Below are 19,326 nucleotides of genomic sequence, written 5' to 3'. Positions count from 1 at the left end.
CCTACCATATTTTTGACATTTGTTCACTTGTCCAGCAGTTAATAAAGAGTTGAAGGAGGCATTCCATAGTGTTTTCCCCAAAATGTTTAGTTTGCTCAGTTTGGATATCATTTTGCCATTCTTATATCTTGTTATGGCTTCCTCTAGTTCTGCTAATACATTGGTGCCTCACTTTACGATTGCCCCGCATTACGATTGGCCTGCATTACGATGATCTTTTTGCAATCGCAATTGCAATAGCAAAATAATGATCTGAATGGGGTTTTTTCGCTTTGCGATGATCGGTTCCCTGCTTTGGGAATCGATTCTTCGCAAAACGATTTTCCTCCAGCTGATCGGCGGTTTCAAAATGGCCACCAGGTAAATAAAATGGCTCCTGCTGTTTTCTGGGATGGATTTCTCACTGCACAGGCACCGAAAATGGCCTCCGTATGGAGGATCTTCGCTGGACGGTGAGTTTCCAGCCCATTGGAATGGATTGAAGGGGTTTCAATGCATTTCAATGGGCTTTTTATTTTTGCATTACGACGTTTTTGTTCTACAGCGATTTTTCTGGAATGAATTAACGTAATGCGAGGCACCACTGTATGACGGCAGAAGAAACTTCACTGAAATCACTCTGGATAATTCCTTGCTGTTTTATTGTTATTATGCATTGGTTGGTTTTCCCTGCCAGGAGCAATTGGTGTGCTATTTGGTTGGGGGTTATATTTCCCGTGTCCGTTGATTTGGATTCTTGTTCACTATTTTTCAGTAGCCTCTAAGCTTCCCGGCTGCTGCTTGCCATGTCCAGCTCTGTCATAGTGTCAATCCAGATAGAGTTTTTGGCTTGTGTAAGAGTTGAGATCAGCTTTCTCCCAGCTTTTACAGTATGTTCAGTACAAGGAATTTCTTCAAAGTGTGAAATACAATCCAAGTATTGGGGGTGTGTTTCCACAGTGAGATCCAGGAAGGAGTTGGTCAGCACCATCTTAGAATAGAGGCAATGTCACTATTCCAAACTCCTACCTTGAGAGTCAAGGGGGAATGGAGCACCAGCTAACCTCTGCATTAGAAGACCTTTCCAACCAGCTGAAACTCAACCCTTTATAAACACAGATCTTTGCCTTCCACGTAAAGAACAAGAGACCCAGAGAGGAAGCTTTGGGTTAGCAGGGAAGAGAAGATTTTGGAAAACTGCATCACTCTGGATATAAAGCTGACCCACAAAATCTTGTCTAAACAGAAAGTTGCCACCAGAAACAACATACTTAGGAAACTGACTGGGTCAGACTCGGGTGCTCGCATAAATTCAAGCCTCCTTTAGGAAGTCAGTCCATCTTGCATTTGATCTTCCTCTTTTCCTGCTGCATTCCACCTTTCCTAGCATTCTTCTCTTTCCCAGTAAATCTTCCCACACCGTGCGCAAAGCAGGACAGCCTCGAAGAACTCCTTTGACACAAGCTCTTCCCACATTCCATGCATTTGTAAGATTGTTCCCTGTGTAAAGTAAAGTCATTGTTCATAGTGAAGCTTTTTCCACATTTTCTGTATTGATATGGTTTCCGCTCATGTATAAGCTTTCGTGGATAGTAAGATGACTACTTAGATGGAAGCTGCTTCCATATTCTATATGGTTGCATGGCTTTATCATGTGATTTGCTCCATGTCTCTGTATGTGGTTTCTTTCATGCATAGAGAGATGATCATTTCTACTGAAACTCTTTCCACAGTCTATGCATTTATATGGTTTCTCCCCTGTGTGAGTTCTTTGGTGGGAACTAAGATTACCTCTCTGACCAAAGGTCTTTCCACAGTCCATGCATTCATATGGTTTCTCCCCTGTGTGAGTTTTTTGATGTGAACTAAGGTTACCTCTCTGACTGAAGCTCCTTCCACATTCCAGGCATTCATAGGGTTTCTCCCTAGTGTGTCTTCTCTTATGTACAGAAAGATTACTGCTTTCACTGAAGCTCTTTCCACATTCTGTGCATTCATAGGGTTTCTCCCCCGTGTGTGATCTTAGATGAGAACGTAGACTTGATCTCCGACTGAAGCTCTTTTCACATTCCACGCATTCATAGGGTTTCTCCCCTGTGTGAGTTCTTTTATGGGAACTTAGATGACTGCTGTGACCAAAGCACTTTCCACATTCCATGCATGTATATGGTTTCTCTCCTGTGTGTGTTCTTTGATGTGAACTAAGTCGACTGCTATCAATGAACAGCTTTCCACATTCCATGCATTCATACTGTTTCTCCCCTGTGTGTGTTCTTTTATGTACAGAAAGATTATTACTGTCACTGAAGCTCTTTCCACATTCAGTGCATTCATAGGGTTTCTCCCCTGTGTGCGTTCTTAGATGACGATGTAGACTTGATCTCTGACTGAAGCTCTTTTCACATTCCATGCATTGATAGGGTCTCTCCCCTGTGTGAGTTCTTTTATGCGAACTTAGGTGACTGTTTTCACTAAAGCTCTTTCCACATTCCATGCATTTATAGGGTTTCTCCCCTGTGTGAGTTCTTTTATGGGAACTAAGGTGACTGCTCTCATTGAAACTCTTTCCACATTCCATGCACTTATAGGGTTTCTCCCCTGTGTGAGTTCTTTGATGTCTACTTAGGGTACAGCTTTGACTGAAGCTCTTCCCACATAACATGCATCTGTATGGTTTCTCTCCTGTGTGTGTCCTTTGATGTAAAAACAGAGTACGCTTCGCAGTGAAACCCTTTCCACACTCTAGGCATTCATACGGTTTCTTGCCCGCCTCAATCTTTTCATATGAAGCAAGATCAATTTCCACAGGGAGGCAGTTTCCACCTTCCCTGCAATCCTTTATTTTCTCCAGTGTATGGACTCTGCCCTGTCTATCTTGGTCCCAATTATATTTGAATATCTCCTCAGGGGCAGAATGCTTTCTCCTTTTTGTTTCCTGGTCTTGCAGAAGAGTGGGGAGTTGAGGAGCATCAGCTGAAGATTTCTCATTCCCATTCTTTAGTTGGTTACCTCTGTAACATTTCTCTCCCCTCGATTTTCCATACCTCTGTTTTCCTGCTTCATGATCAATTCTTTCAAAGGGCTCCACAGACAGACCTGGGTTGTTCTCATCATGCCGTTCATCATCTGTTTTTGAAAAAAGGAGAACAAAAATCCTTTAGGGAGTTCTGGATGGAAAAAGGTCCCTTCAGAGTTCTGACCCACATCCTTGGCTCTGTCTGTTCCCTACTTTGAGGGAAGAATCCTGATATCTACACCAAGAACGGAGTGCTGATACTTTCACCAACATCCTGTGTAGGCACCAACACGGATGAAACACTCATAAATTGAGTCTCAGACTACTTTAGGAAGAGTTCAATCTGTCTGGCCCAAAGGTGGAACTTCTGCTGCTTTTGAAAAGCAAAGTCTGCTGCTTATATACTGCCCCATAAGACTTAAAGTATTCTCTGGGCATTTTACAACTTAAGTATCCAAGCTGCACATTGTGCTACAATGCTGTTTCTTAGAGTGAGACAATGCAGGACCAGACAATGCTGCACATCTGCTCCACACTGAGACACCTGAATCATCAGCTGCCCCAGAAGGAAGATCTCTCAAAGATGTGAAAGGATGAAATAGAAGTCTCAATGTTTCGATGCATGTCTCAATACATGTTTCAATGTTTAAAATTTTGTTTTACCAAAAGATACAGCCTCTCCGACCATAGGAAAAAAGGACTGCTTACGAAGAGTGTACAACATCCAGCAGATCTCCTCTGTGACTTCTCTGTGCAAAGCCTTTTGGTCCGGATCCAGCCACTCCCACTCTTCCTCCGTAAAATGCACAGCCACTTCCTCAAAAGTCACCGGGTCCTGGAAGAAAAAGGGAAACGATCCCTCTTCCCAGAGTGACCAGACGGGACGGGTTGGTAGAAAGGAAGAGAAGGGAAAAGAGGAGGGACCATGGCTTCCACCTTGCAGGATGTGAAGGGGGGAATAAAGCATCCAGGTGGCCTCCCACCCATCTCCCTAGTGCATCTTTCCCCTACCTGACCAGGTGCCACGATGGTGGTGGTTTCTGCTCCACCCCAAACCAAAGGAGTCTGAAGATACATTGCTGGCATCTTTCTGTCACCTGCGAGAGAAAGACCATAAAGGCATGCTCAAAGGCAGTACAACCGGCATGTCATTGGTGGGAAGCCAACACTGAGAAGCCTCTCTTGTTTCCAGTCTGTTGAAGCTTATCTTTCCCTCTTCAGCTTCTTAGTCACAAATCAACCGTTTGGTTTCTAGTCGCCTCCAACTCCCTCAATCCTTCTTTATAGGCTTTGGTCTTCAGACCCTTCCTTATCTCTGTCACCTGCCTTTGGACTCTTTTCAGCCTTTTTTGAATGAGAATCTGAAACTTCCTGAAAGCAGCCCTTTAAATCTGGCTGAGAATTTTGGTAGAATTAGGGGGGAAATGCGGTGGGTTGGTCAAAGTTTCACCACTTTGATAAGGAACATACTTGTTCTTTTTTGAGCTTTTGTGGATGAAATTCCATTTTTTTAAAGACTCAAAGGCTGAAATCCTTTTCTTTACTGTATTATGTTGCTGCAGAGTAGACCCACTGAATTAGTGGGGATTTGATGAATCGAACCCCCACACACACACTTAACTTCCATGGATTCAAATAGACCTACTCTAATTGCAACCTATTATGTGAAACTGAGTTACAACTAGAACAGTCCCATTTTAATCAAAGGAACATATGGAGGAGTTGACGTAACTAAACCTCCACTGATCCAGGGGAGTCTACTTGAATATGACTTACTGTGCTAAGCAACAAGATTTCAGCCAAAGAGCTGAAATACTCTTGGAGGCATTATTACATTGCAATTTTGCTTTCTGTATCTATCCTCTGCTGATCGTAACCTCACCATCATGGGGAGGATTATAAGGAGAAAGAACCTAGTAATGTAGAAAGAACTGGCTCCACTCGCCCAAGGAATGAGAGGACCAAGGAGATACTCCGTGGTGTTCTCCTAAGACCTGAAGGGCTTTGATCCCATTAAATGGGGCTTTTTCTTTGATGCCACCTTGACAATAGGCAGGAACAACTTTCAGGAACCCTAGAATAGTATCTGAAAGAATTCCACCAGTTGCCAACATGCCTGTGGTCTGAATTCAAAGTCCTGGTGATGGCATTCAAGGGCAACCCACCTGTAACCTTGTTGTCTGAAGGAACCCTTAAACCCTTCTCAGTAGCTGCAGATCGCCCCCGAGGGGGATATGGGACAAACGCTTGCCCACCACGGGAACTGAGACCTGAAAAACCCAATGGGTGTCAACTTTCCCTCTGTGCACCAAAACAATGACATTCAGAGATGGCAGCTTGGCCAGGGTATTGATCTATGTTGTACCGGCCACAAGCAAAGTGGTTTTAAACTATTTTCATTGCATTTTCCCATTTTGTAGTCTGCTTTATTGATTTGTCCCTCCAAACACTTTGGGTGGCGAATGAATCACAATAACAGAAAGTACAACAAACCTAATGAAAAATTCACATAAACATCCAACGCGGGACATAATCTCTAATACTAAAATAACTAATAAAGAATAAGAACTGTAAAAGAGTATAAATATTTAACACAATCATATTAGGTGGCAAAAACAGTTCAAGTTCATAAGCACATAGACAAAAAAGCCCAATCATTCAGCGAGATTACTTGGGAGCGTGGCAATCGCTGACATCACTCATGCCATTCATATTCATGAGCTGATTTGATGAGAGGGCTGGAGAGGAAGAGTCAGAAGCTACATAAGGCTTGGCGGGAGAAGGAGGAGTCAGATAGGGCTGGTTAGTCAGGAAGAGGGAACTGAAACTGATACTGATAAAGGAGAGACTGAGAGAGATAGGACTGGTTAGGAAAATAGGTAGAGAAGGTGGTAATGATACAGCAAGAGAAAAGAAGTATGTACAGTGGTGCCCTGCTTCATGATTACCCTGCTCCACGACAAACCTGCTTTACGATGGGGTTTTTGCGATCGCAAAACGATGTTTCAAAGAACAATTTTCGCTTCATGACAATCAGTTCCCTGCTTCGGGAACTGATTCTTCGCATTACGATGATCTAAAAACAGCTGATCGTTGGGTTTCAAAATGGCCACCCACTGTGCAAAATGGCTCCCCGCTGTGTTTAGGTGGATTCCTCGCTCAACAGGCACCAGAAAATGGCTGCCTATGGAGGATCTTCACTGGATGATGAGGTATTTTGCCCATTAGAATGCATTAACCAGTTTTTAATGCATTCTAATAATTTTTTTAACTTTCGCTTGATGACATTTTCATTGTACAGTGATTTTGCTGGAATGGATTATCATCGTCAAGCAAGGCACCACTGTACTGAGAGAACTATTCATGATTTGCTTATGTATAATGTGTATCTGAGAAACTTTTGTTTTTATTTGATTTGCTTCACTACAATAAATAAGTTCTGTTTCTGTCCACAAGACAAGTGTTCTGACAAATGTCATTTATATTGTGGATTCAGGTAATCCACTGGTGGCAGCGAGAAGAAAATGGGACATGAGCCTTTGTCAGGGAAAGACAAGCAGGGGCCACTTGGGCAAACACCAAGGGGGTAAGGCCATAAAAGGCTTGAGAAAGTTTATCCTTCGCTCCTGAAACCAAGGAGGTAATGGAGCTCATCGTACCTCAAGCCGGTGTGAGTTCCAGAGTGATGCGGCCACCACCGAAAGGCCCTGTTTCAAGTGGCAGAGTTTTGGGGCCTCCCTCTGGGTTGCCACCTGCTGCACCCCACTATATGAGGGACAAGTTGGCATTTTGAGAGAGATGCTTTATCACTCGTAGACCTTGCTCAAATTGCTGGATGAAGGGAGCGATGTACAGTAAAAGCCCCTTCCAAGTGCCCTGTGGATGCTGAAAAGCACGGAAAGGAGCAAACCACCTTGCAAATGTGCTTTTCAAGTTAAAAGTATTAACTTCTTCCTTGTATGGAAAGAGGGACTTTTTCCAACTAGACACCATCCCCCTTCTACCAGGTGTGGCTGAACCACAACGTGCTCACGACATTGGCCTGGGCTGCCAGTAGGGTTCAACGGGTCGAGGAAGGCACTGTGGGCCCAGGCCCACACCAGCAGCCACACCGTGGCACACACTCGGGTGAGGAGAGGCTGCTCAAGTGCACCAAAAAGTTCCTCACCATTGAGCGTGCCAGGCACCCCTGCAAGCTTCCTTCAGCCCAGTTAGAATCATTAGAAAGATTACTGAAAGTAAAATAGCCAACATTACGAGGGGGTGCTGATGAGTATTGAGCCTTTCCCAGAAAAAAATGAGCAAGGAAGCTAGAAATTGCAGGGTGTATTGGCCAATTTGCCTGTATTCAATGGTGCACAAATCAACTACATATGGTTTTAACTTATTTTTCATGTTCAGGTCCAAAGTGAATATGGCAGCACCTCCAGAAAAGTTCAATGTGGAAGAGCATAGGACCATAATGAAGTTCCTGTTTCTCCAAGGGAAAGGTGCAAAGCAGATCCATGATGAAATGTCACAAACTATGGGTGACAGTGGCTCTTCATATGCTATTAAACGCTGGGTTGTCAATTTTCAAACGGGCCATTTCGGTGTTGAAAGTGAGAAACCCAGTGGAAGGTCTGTTTCTGTCTCTGTGCCTGCAAAGGTGAAACCCATCCATGACATAATCATGGAGGACTGCTGAATATCAGTCAAAAGTATTGCTATATATCTGAGAATATCACGTGAGAGAGTTGGTGCCATTATCCACGATGACTTGGAAATGAGAAAGCTGGCAGCAAAGTGGATCCCCAAACTTTTGACAACCAAACAAAAGAGGAAATGTGTGGAGTCATCGGTGGCTGTTTTGGAACATTTTGGATCTACTGTATTGTTATGATCCTGAGACTAAGGAACAGTCTAAGGAATGGAGGCACAGTGGTTCCCCCAGGCCAAAGAAGTTCCAAGTGCAAAGGTCGGTGCAGAAGCAAATGGCAACAGTTTTTTGGGACAAGAAGTGAGTTCTGCTTGTGGACTACCTCCAACAGGGTTCAACCATCAATGCAAAACATTACTGTGCTTTATTGACGAAGTTGAGGCAAAACATCAAGGCAAAATGTTGAGGAAAGCTCTCCAAAGGTGTCATCCTGTTGCATGACAACACCTCGTCACACACTGCAGGTGAAACAATGGCAAAACTGATGTCCTTAGGCTTTCAAGTGATGCCCAATCCACCCTATTCTCCCAACCTGGCTCCTTCTGACTATTATTTCTTCCCCAAACTCAAAAAAACACCTAAAGGGACAACAATTTGGGAGTGTTCTGGAGGCATCTCATGCTGCAAATGAGTGGTTATGCCAGCAGTCAGAAGAATTTTATCTGCAGGGGCTTAAGAAGCTGCAGGACAGATGTCACAAGTGCATTGACTTCCTGGGGGAATATGTAGAATAGTGAGGCAGTTACAGCTTCCTAGTTCAATTTTTTTTCTGGGAGAGTCTCAGTACTTATCAGCACCCCCTCGTATAATGCCACTGTACAAAACAATGGTAAAGAGCTGGAAAAGTTGCAGAAGAGAGTGACTCAAATGAGGACTGGGCTGGGACACCTCCCTAACAAGGAAAGGCTCCAGCGTTCGGGGCTCTTGAGTCAAGAGAAAAAGCACCTGAGGGGGGACCTGATGGAGACGTCTAAAATCATGCAGGGGGATGGATCAAGGAGATCGAGGGACGCTTTTTTCCTTCTCACACCATATTAGACCCTGGAGAAATCCACTCCAATGGATTGGGGTGTTGGGAGAGTGAGAACAGACCAAAGAAAATCCTTCTTGACCCAGTGTATGGTTAGTCCGTGGAACTCCTTGACACAGGATGGGGTGATATCATCTGGCATCTAGAAGCCTCAAAAGGGGGATGGGGTCGATTCCTGGAGGAAAAGTCCATTGAAGGTGACAAGCCATGATGGGGAGGTATCATCTCCAGGGTTTGAAGGAAGGGACCTCCAAAGGCCAGATGCAGAGAAAGAAGGGGATTGGGAGACAGGTCTCTTGTGGTCTCACAGAGGCTATTGGTAGGGCCAGGGTGAGATACAGGGAGCTGGACACTAGAGGGGCCCTGGGGCTGAGCCAACAAGGCTCATCTTCGTTTATGTTATGTTTTCAATCCTCCCATAGCCTCTCTGGGCAACTTTGTTCCAAGGCACTTTGAAAACCTGGCCCAGATCTCAAGAATGGACCTGCCAGGGCTTAAACAGCTTTCTTCCTGGGTCTTATTTCTGCACACCTAAGCCTCTTAAACCCTTCATGGATTGCTGCCTTGTCAGGGCGAAGGGGCTTGAGGAAATGAGACAAGCTATGGGCTATGCCGTGCAGGGACACCCAAGATGGACAGGTCACAGTGGAGAGTTCAGACTAAATGTGATCTACCTGGAGCAGGAACTGGCAAGCTACTCCAGTATCCTTGCCAAGAAAACTCCATGAACAGAAAAAAAAAGCTAAAAGATATGACGCTGGAAGATGAGACTCTCAGGTCGGAAGGTGTCCAACATGCTACTGAGGAAGAGCGGAAGACAAGTACAGGTAGCTCCAGAGCTAATGAAGTGGTTGGGCCAAAGCCGAAAGGACGCTCAGCTGTGGACGTGCCTGGAAGTGAAAGGAAAGTCTGATGCTGCAAAGAAAAATACTGCATAGGAACCTGGAATGTAAGATCTATGAATCTTGGTAATCTGGATGTGGTCAAACAGGAGATGGCAAGAATAAAAATTGACATACTGAATGCTACAGTAGGGAGTCAAGAGATAAAAGGAACAACAGGGAAGTTTGGCCTTGGAGTTCAAAATGAAGCAGGGCAAAGGCTAATAGAGTTGTGAAGAGCACAAGCTGGTCCAACAACACAAGAGGTGACTCTATTATTATTATTATTTACAATATTTTTTAGCCGCACCATTGCCAGTGGCTTCTGGGCAACTCTACACATGGACCTCACCAGATGGGCAATACCGAAATCAGATTGATTGTGTTCTCTGCAGCCAAAGATGGACAAGCTCTGTACAAGCAGCAAAAACAAGAATTCGAGCTGATTGTGGCTCTGATCATCAGCTTCTCATAGCAAAATTCAAGCTTAAACTGAAGAAAGTAGGAAAAACCACTGGGCTAGTCAGGTAGTGGAGAGTTCCGACTAAACGCAATCCACCTAGAGTAGGAACTGGCAATGCCACTGCAATATCTTTGCCAAGAACGCCCCATGATCAGAAACAAAAGGCTAAAAGATATGACGCTGGAAGATGGGCCCCTCAGGTCGAAAGGCGTCCAACATGCTACTGAGGAAGAGCAGAGGACAAGTACAGGTAGCTCCAGAGCTCATGAAGTGGTTGGGCCAAAGCCGAAAGGACGCTCAGCTGTGGACTTGCCTGGAAGTGAAAGGAAAGTCCAATGCTGTAAAGAAAAATACTGCATAGGAACCTGGAATGTAAGATCTATGAACCTTGGGAAGCTGGAGGTGGTCAAACAGGAGATGCCAAGAATAAACATCGACATCCTGGGCATCAGTGAACTAAAATGGACAGGAATGGGCGAATTCAGCTCAGATGATTATCATATCTACTACTGTGGGCAAGAATCCCGTAGAAGGAATGGAGTAGCCCTCATAGTCAACAAAAGAGTGGGAAAAGCTGTAAGGGGATACAATCTCAAAAATGATAGAATGATGTCAATACGAATCCAAGGCAGACGATTCAACATCACAATAATCCAAGTTTATGCACCAACCAGCATTGCTGAGGAGACTGAAATTGAACAATTCTATGAAGATTTACAACACCTTCTAGAACTGACACCAAAGAAAGATGTTCTTCTCATTCTAGGGGACTGGAATGCTAAAAGTAGGGAGCCAAGAGATAAAAGGAACAACAGGGAAGTTTGGCCTTGGAGTTCAGAACGAAGCAGGACAAAGGCTAATAGAGTTTTGTCAAGAGAATAAGCTGGTCATCACAAACACTCTTTTCCAACAACACAAGAGGCGACTCTATACATGGAAATCACCAGATGGGCAATATCGAAATCAGATTGATTATATTCTCTGCAGCCAAAGATGGAGAAGCTCTATACAGTCAGCAAAAACAAGACCTGGAGCTGACTGCGGTTCTGATCATCAGCTTCTCATAGCAAAATTCAAGCTTAGACTGAAGAGAGTAGGAAAAACCACTGGGCCACTCAGGTATAATCTAAACCAAATCCCTTATGAATACACAGTGGAAGTATAGAACAGATTTAAGGAACTAGATTTGGTGGACAGAGTGCCTGAAGAACTTTGGATAGAGGCTCGTAACATTGTCCAGGAGGCAGCAACGAAAACCATCCCAAAGAAAAGGAAATGCAAGAAAGCAAAGTGGCTGTCCAACGAGGCCTTAGAAATAGCAGAGAGGAGAAGGGAAGCAAAATGCAAGGGAGATAGGGAAAGTTACAGAAAATTGAATGCAGACTTCCAAAGAATAGCCAGGAGAGACAAGAGGGCCTTCTTAAATGAACAATGCAAAGAAATAGAGGAAGATAACAGAAAAGGAAAGACCAGAGATCTGTTCAGGAAAATTGGAGATATTAGAGGAACATTTTGCGCAAAGATGAACATGATAAAAGACAAAAATGGGAGGGACCTAACAGAAGCAGAAGATGTCAAGAAGAGGTGGCAAGAATACACAGAGGAATTATATCAGAAAGATTTGGATATCCCGGACAACCCAGACAATGTAGTTGCTGACCTTGAGCCAGACATCCTGGAGAGCGAAGTCAAGTCGGCCTTAGAAAGCCTGGCTAACAACAAGGCCAGTGGAGGTGATGGCATTCCAGTTGAACTATTTAAAATCTTGAAAGATGATGCTGTTAAGGTGCTACATTCAATATGCCAGCAAGTTTGGAAAACCCAACAGTGGCTAGAGGATTGGAAAACATCAGTCTATATCCCAATCCCAAAGAAAGGCAGTGCCAAAGAATGCTCCAACTACTGCACAATTGCACTCATTTCACACGCTAGCAAGGTTATGCTCAAAATCCTCCAAGGTAGGCTTCAGCAATATGTGGACCGTGAACTCCCAGGAGTACAAGCTGGATTCCGAAGAGGCAGAGGAACTCGAGACCAAATTGCTGACTTGCGCTGGATTATGGAGAAAGCCAGAGAGTTCCAGAAAAACATCTACTTCTGCTTCATTGACTATGCAAAAACCTTTGACTGTGTGGACCACAGCAAACTATGGCAAGTCCTTAAAGAAATGGGAGTGGCTGACCACCTTATCCATCTCCTATGGATAAGAAACCTATATGTGGGACAGGAAGCAACGGTTAGAACTGGATATGGAACAACGGATTGTTTCAAAATTGGGAAAGCAGTACGATAAGGCTGTTATTGTCTCCCTGCTTATTTAATTTATATGCAGAATACATCATGTGGAAGGCTGGACTGGAGGAATCCTATGCTGGAATTAAGATTGCCAGAAGAAATACTGTATCAACAACCTCTGATATGCAGATGATACCACTCTAATAGGAGAAATTGAGGAGGAACTAAAGAACCTCTTAATGAGGGTGAAAGAGGAGAGTGCAAAAATGGTCTAAAGCTCAACATAAAAAAAATACTAAGATCATGGCCCCATCACCACTGGCCCCATCACCTCGTGGCAAATAGAAGGGGAAGATATGGAGGGAGTGACAGATTTTAATTTCTTGAACTCCATGATCACTGCAGATGGAGACAGCAGCCACAAAATTAAAAGACGCCTGCTTCTTGGGAGGAAAGCAATGACAAATCTAGACAGCATCTAAAAAAGCTGAGACCTCACCTTGCCGACAAAGGTCCGCATAGTCAACGCTATGGTTTTTCCAGTAGCGATGTATGGAAGTGAGAGCCAGGCCATAAGGAAGGCTGACCACCGAAGAATGGATGCTTTTGACCTGTGGTGCTGGAGGAGACTCTTGAGAGTCCCCTGGACTGCAAGGAAAACAAACCTGTCCGTTTTGTAGGAAATCAACCCTGAGTGCTCACTGGAAGGACAGATCCTGAAGCTGAGGCTCCAATACTTTGGCCATCTCATGAGAAGAGAAGACTCCCTGGAAAGGACGTTAGGAAAGTGTGAGGGCAAGAGGAGAAGGGGACGGCAGAAGACGAGATGTTTGGACAGTGTCATCAAAGTGACCAACATGAATTGGACGAAACTCCAGAAGCAGTGGAAGACAGGAGGGCCTGGCATGCTCTGGACCATGGAGTCACAAAGAGTTGGGCACTACTAAACAACAACAAAAGCCTCTTAAAATTAAGATTCTAGATGCCAACTTAATAGAGCATATACGTACTCAATTCCTTCCTTGAATGGCAAGATGAACTTTCTTCCCCTATCAGAATTTGGGGGGGAAAAAACCTTCTCTAGCATATGGATCCTCCTGTACATTCGCTGCGCTCCTTTGCTTCAGGCATTTGGGCAACATGGCCTGGATCCGAGGAATGGATCTGCAGAATTTAAACGGCTTCTGGTGATCTCCATTTGCTTGACTGTGGGTGACCGTGGTTAAGTAAATCAGTGGATATGGGGGATCTACTGTATTTCACATAATCATAGAAAAGTGAAGTTGGAAGGGGCCTACAAGGCCATCAAGTCCAACCCCCTGCTCAACACAGGAATATAAATCAAAGCAGATCTGCCAGGTGATTTCCTCTTGAATGCCTCCAGTGTTGAAGCACTCGCCAACTCTTGAGGGAACAGCTCTAACAGATAGGAGGTGTTTCCTGATTTTCTTTATCTGCATAAAGAATATTCAGTCCATCAAGCAAACCTAATGGATGGTTCTGGAAATAAATCGCTTAAATCTTTGCATGCAATTCCTGTTTCTAAAACTGGGGAAGCGAAACTTTATTTTCACACTTTCCTGACTGCAAGAGTTTTGTGTCAGACAATCACACTTTTACAGGGTTATTGATCTCTGCTATGAAACTCACACCTTGCATGGTTTTAAATTCTTGTAAACTGTCTTATGACATTTCAAACACTGTTCTGTTGTCTTCTACCTTTTTTAGGAAGCTTGGGCCTCAAGGCCCACAGGGGCACCCAAGTTCCCTACACAAACGGGCTGCTTTTTGCTCAGCCTTCTTTGTCCGCCTGTAAGACCACCAGAGGCTGTGGAGAAAGAGGGGAGGGCTTTCTCTGTTGGGGGGGGGGTTTACCAACCTTGGCCTCATTTCAGCTCCAGATCAAACCACGGCTCATCCCTAATGCTTTCTGCATCTGCGGAATCACAGCTGGACTTTTATCACCCCCCCCCAAAAAAACCATTTATTCGGATGCCTGGCAAGGTTGTCCAAAAGACTGCCAGTGGCTCTTTGTTTCTTGTCACACACCCCAGCCGGATCCCTTTGAATGCAGAATGAAACCCAAGTCTCTTAACAGATGCATTTCTAAAATGGGTTCAAGCTTTCCAAAACAAGCCAGAACTGGGCAGAAGCCGTAGGGAGGTCTGTTCATGTCCCGTTTGGGTCTCCCATCTGTGGAAAATTTATTTTCACGCTTTTCAAGAAGTTAGAGAGAGGCACCTCCTTCCCAAAACATTTCCAAATGGAGACACATTAACGTCTCCTGGGAATTTCAGGCCTCCTTCGTGAGGAGAGAGCAGTGGAAATGTCTTGGGGGGGGGAATTAAGGAAAATCAGGGCAAAAGGTCCAGCAGCAACGGCAGTGAACCAACTGGGTGAACCTTACCTGGCAAGGTGGCTTGTCCATCGATGTCCCGCGGACTCCTCCCCCAAGCTGCCTCCTTCAAGGTGTCCGGAAGAGCCTTCGCTGCCTCAGAGAAGTCAGAGGCTACTTTGACTGAAAGCCGAGAGAGAGACATGAATTGAACAGACAAGAAGGACCGATTGGGGGAGAGAAAATTTATTTATTGATCATTTATTTAAATTCTTTTACTCCAGCTTTCTTCTTAAAAAAGACTCAGGGCAGCTTATATCATTGAAAGATGGCATTTAAAGCTGAAAACAAGGCTTATACAATGGTGGTTAGCCTCATTTAAAGCTCAGAGCAAGGGGTATAAAGAGGCAGGCTACATCCTTAAAAGACAGAATTACAGCTACAACAATGAGTATGCAAATACTAAAAAGAAACGAACCAATACCACACCGAAAGATCATTAAACACAACTAGTACTAATGACCGAGTCAGAGCAGTAACGGCAACAATCCATCTAAATTTCAGTCACGTAGCCGGCCGTGTAAGCAGCCACCCATGTTGCCAGTCACTAAGAGAAAGCTTAACTGAAAAGAAGGGTCTTTGCCTGATTGTGAAGAGCAGCAAAGATGGAGCTAGCCTGGCCTCCAGTGGCAGGGAGTTCCAGAGTCTGGAACACAAAAGACCAAGGGCACAGCTTGGCAAAGAGAAGTTCTCCTGATTTTGTAAACCACTCAACATTTTGGGAACCGAACACCTGCAGAAGCATCTCTTGGCATGCTAACCGGCCCCATCCTTCAAGACTTCTGGATGAGTCCCCAACACACAACAATGGGTTCAAGTTCCAGGAAGCCGGATTTTGGTTGAATATCAGGAAAACCCTCCTCACTTTTAGAGCAGTACGACGAGGGAACCCATAACCTTGAGAGGAGGCGAGTGCTGTTTGACATCCTCCTTGCAGGTATCCTTTGATTCGTATCCTTGCCTTGACTGGAGGAGTTGGACTCGATGGCCTTTTGCGGCCCCTTCCAACTCCCTTCTTCCGTGAGTATTCGGGATAGCCCTCAGGAAGCAGCCGGAGAAGGACAGGCAGGGGGACCACGGTGTTTGTCCTTCCTTTTCCTGGGGTCACCAGCCCTCAGGACTCTTTCGCAGGACAGGACAGCCCTCTCCCCGAGGCCCCGTTTCCCTTTTTAAGTCTCCCACACCCTCCAGGGGGAAACCAGCTTGAAAGCCCTTCTCCCGATTTCCCCTCTTTCGGAGGAATCTGCGATTGGGTCCTTCAGAGGGGAGAGCCCCCTCCCCCCTGGGGGTCATTGTCCAGCATCCCCAACAAGGACTCTGGAAACCTGGCTGCTTTTTCTCCCCCTCCTCCCCCCCAAGGCCAGGAGACTCACTTGGGCACCTTGCCTGCCCCACAGTCTGAGCCGGATCCACCTTGCAGGGCTGTCGTGAGGCCCAAGGGGGGGCAAGGAGAGCGGAAGGTTCGGGCCTTGAGCCAGCCAGAAGGAACCCGGAAGGGCAAAGTATCGAATACTTTGTTATTACTCGCCGAAGGGGATGCTTTGGAAGGGGAATTGCCTGGATGAGTCCAGGGCATGACCCCTTTCCTTCTCTGGGGATTTGGGCGGGGGGGGGTCTGGACAAGAGAGGGGGGGGATGGAGAGCCGGGAGGACCCACCAGGCGGTTCAGGTCGAGAGAGAAAAAGCCAGCGTCTCAAGGCTTAAAACACCAGGCCGGGAAATGTCTTCGACACAATGTATGTAAAAACGGGAAATAAAAGCGATACAAAGCATCCGTTTTTCAAACAGGAAGGCAGAGTCATCCTTTTATTGGCTTTAATTTGAAGAATCCCTCCGGGGAGCCCAAGAAAGCTCCCCCTTCTTCTTCTCCTTCCGAAATGGCAGAAATGTGCAGAAATTTCGGCGTTGCCCCCCCCTTTTCCCCCTGCCTGCCTCCCCCGTCCCCCCCCGGACTCCTGCCACCCGCCTCTCCCCCCATCAGCCCTTACATCTTTTTTGGAGGGGGTTTGCCCTGCACGCCTTCCCCTCCCCACACCAAGATACCCTTTGATCTCACCTGGGGGGGCGCCTCGTCTTCCTCCTCCTCCTCCTCCTCCTCTAGAAAGGGGTGTGCGGGGGGGGGGGCTGCGGGTGCCGAGGGAGGGGAGGGGCCTTCTCCCGCCCCCCCTTTGATCCTTCTCCCCCCCTCTCCCCCCCTTGCACTTCCGCTTCTCGGATGGAGGAAGCACGTGAGGAAAGGGCAAAAGAGGCGGGTCTGGGCTGGCTGGGGGGGGGGAAGGAAGGAAATGCCCGAAAGGGCCGAGAGGAGACCCCTTGATTCCGAGCACCCCGAAAATGAGGAGGCGCCTCGCGCTTCCTTTCTCCGCCACCGCTTGTTTTCTTCCCCCCTCCAAGAAACCTTGCAAACGCATTTCATAACTTTAAAAATTTGCATTTATTTGTCTTTTAGAAAGGCAAAGCCCTCTCGCTCTCTCCCTCGCGCGCCCAGGGGCACCCCAAACGCCCCGCTTCTCCTCTCCCTCCCCCCAAAAAACCCTCCCTCAAGTTCAGAATTGGCGGCAAGGAAAGGCTTCCGAGGAGACCTCTGGATGCCCCCCCCCAGACAAGCAGGCGTCTTGCCCTCCCTCCAGCCCAGAATCGGAAAGGGAGCGGGCCTCCTCGCGAGTTTGCCTCCTCAGGGCCAGGAAAGAGCCTTTTGGGGGGGGGCAGAATAGGGAGGGGGAGGGGAGGGGGGAAGCAGTAGGGACTTGGAGGGGGGGCTGAACCTTCCTCCCACCGACCAGGAAGGCTGCTTGGTGGGTTCAGCCTGGAGTGCAGACTCTTCTCTTCCCCATCCTTTCTAACCGTTTTGTCTTTTCAGCTCACCTGGGCGTTCTGGCGTCAGGACCCGCATGTCCAGAGAGGAAACCTTCAGTGTGAGCAAGCCTGGTCATGATCCTGCCTGCCGTGGGTCCCTCTTTGAATAAGCAGCCATAGTCTGCTGCCTGATCAGATTATGGGGAGGGGGTGGGATCATCATCTCGAAAGCTTGCACGTCAGTCTGTCCCCCTCCTTCTCCAGCTTATTTCCAACAGATGTTTGCAGCCTCCCCTCTAAAATGGTCTGCCAGTGAATAGCCATTGTCTAAATTTGGGGGTAAAGGTTGCTTTTATGCTGAAGAAATAAAGACATGCACAACACGGGGGGGGGGGTGACCCCTGCCTTTTCAATTAAAGCAGCCTCAATCAGTTGGGAATTCTTTTAATCGCCTTTATCTTTGTTCTGATATCTTTCAAAGGCTTCCCCGACAGGAACATCAACCGGTATCAGCCAGAACACCTGCTAGGATATTTTGGAAACCAACAGGGATCCATCAGCCTTCAGGGGACAACCCGAATAATAGGCGCTTCCTCCCTACCGAAGGGGGTACTGTTGTGTAGAGTCTAAATTTCAGTCAGAGAGGATCTGACCATGACCAGGGGAGGGACTTGTCATGGATGACCATCTTCCTCTCACTGGCCTGGGGTGGGACACCAGGTCCTCACAGTGACCTGACACATGCGTGGGTCCACAGCCACCAAGGCATCCATGAGCACCCATCCCTCCACGTGCATGTTTGAGGTCTCAAATCTCTGAACACAACAGTGAAGGCCTATTCCATAAGCTCTGGTATGCAAGCTTGCTGGGTCACGGCGGGAGTGGTATGCCAGCATCGGTCCCATTCTAGCCAAGGGGTCCTGCATGAGGTAAACTGAGGTGCAAGAGGACAGAGACCCTGCTGATATTATGGGAGTTCCTGTGGAAGAGGGCACCACCCCTGCCCTGCCCTGATGCTGGATGGAGGAACCTGGGAAAGACACCTGGGAAACAAGGGCGGACCTCCTTTCCTCTCCCACCCAGATCTCAGGTCAGCCCTTTCTCTCTTCTGTCAGGTCTAATATGGACTCAGATTTATTTTGGGCCCACCCGGCTTTTAACAGCCCCACGTGCAGATCAGAAGGTCAGAGGGGTAACAGACTGTCTTCCGCCCAATATCATCACAACGGGTGACCATGTTAACATACCTAACTCTGAGAGCCTGGATTTCTTTTCTCTTTTTTTAGCTAAAAGGACTAGAATTCTAGCTGCAGGGAGAAGATTCCTGCTGGATTCTGGTAACTGTACTGAAAAAGATACCAAAGCCCATGCTTACCTTAAGGGCTAGTGTACATCCTTAAGGCCTACAAACTCAGCCTTGTGTTAGGTCCTTCCTCTCTCCCTCCTGCCTTCATTTATTTATATATATAATTTTTTTACAAATCTTGTGCCCCAAAAGGACAGTAGCCTCCATTTAGTGGTTCTGGCTGCTAAAGGGACTTCTGAGGTTATTGCGTATTTACGGTGCCTTTTCCAGAAACAGCCCCATGATGCTGAGAGAACAAAACAAAATGGACACATCCTTCTTCTATATCCCTGATACTCTAGATTTCTATTGGCAGGGAGTGACACCCCTTCTTTTGTTTCACCCTGGCCTATGTGCAGATCCTGCCTGAGGGTGAGGGCAAAACCCTGCAGGTTAAACAGAAGAGGCTGGACAGCAGAGGTGGGGGCAGGGATTCTCACTAGAGGTCTGGGTCACACCGAGACGCCTGCAGGAAGGGCTGAGATGT

The 19,326-nt window shown here is 46.5% G+C and overlaps 1 protein-coding gene across 2 annotated transcripts; it reads right to left on the bottom strand.

Annotated features, from left to right (window-relative positions):
* Positions 1–624: 624 nt before the first annotated feature.
* On the bottom strand, positions 625–17,357 carry LOC144587198 (uncharacterized). Of its 2 annotated transcripts, none has more exons than XM_078386957.1 (5): positions 16,755–17,357; positions 14,711–14,821; positions 4,007–4,092; positions 3,704–3,830; positions 625–3,111 (listed from the first exon to the last, which is right to left on the bottom strand). In XM_078386957.1, exons 1-5 carry the CDS (start codon positions 17,107–17,109, stop codon positions 1,502–1,504), a joined length of 2,289 nt encoding a protein of 762 aa, XP_078243083.1. In that variant the 5' UTR covers positions 17,110–17,357; the 3' UTR covers positions 625–1,501. The 2 variants fall into 2 exon arrangements, with proteins under 2 accessions (XP_078243083.1, XP_078243084.1); XM_078386958.1 differs by having other exon boundaries at positions 625–3,105; positions 16,755–17,356.
* Between the last annotated feature and the right edge of the window lie 1,969 nt (positions 17,358–19,326).

Source organism: Pogona vitticeps, chromosome 2, assembly GCF_051106095.1.
Source record: "Pogona vitticeps strain Pit_001003342236 chromosome 2, PviZW2.1, whole genome shotgun sequence".
NCBI lineage: Eukaryota > Metazoa > Chordata > Lepidosauria > Squamata > Agamidae > Pogona > Pogona vitticeps.
The sequence above is the reverse complement of the archived record's forward strand: the minus strand, read 5'-3'. Positions and strand labels throughout refer to the sequence as shown.

Excerpts from the sequence above, each read along its gene's own strand:
- LOC144587198 (XM_078386957.1), bottom strand. The coding sequence starts at position 17,109 with ATGCGTTTGCAAGGTTTCTTGGAGGGGGGAAGAAAACAAGCGGTGGCG. Across the intron at positions 4,093-14,710 it reads TGGACAAGCCACCTTGCCAG|GTGACAGAAAGATGCCAGCA; the intron begins GTAAGGTTCACC and ends TTTCTCTCGCAG. Across the intron at positions 3,112-3,703 it reads CTGGATGTTGTACACTCTTC|AAACAGATGATGAACGGCAT; the intron begins GTAAGCAGTCCT and ends TCCTTTTTTCAA.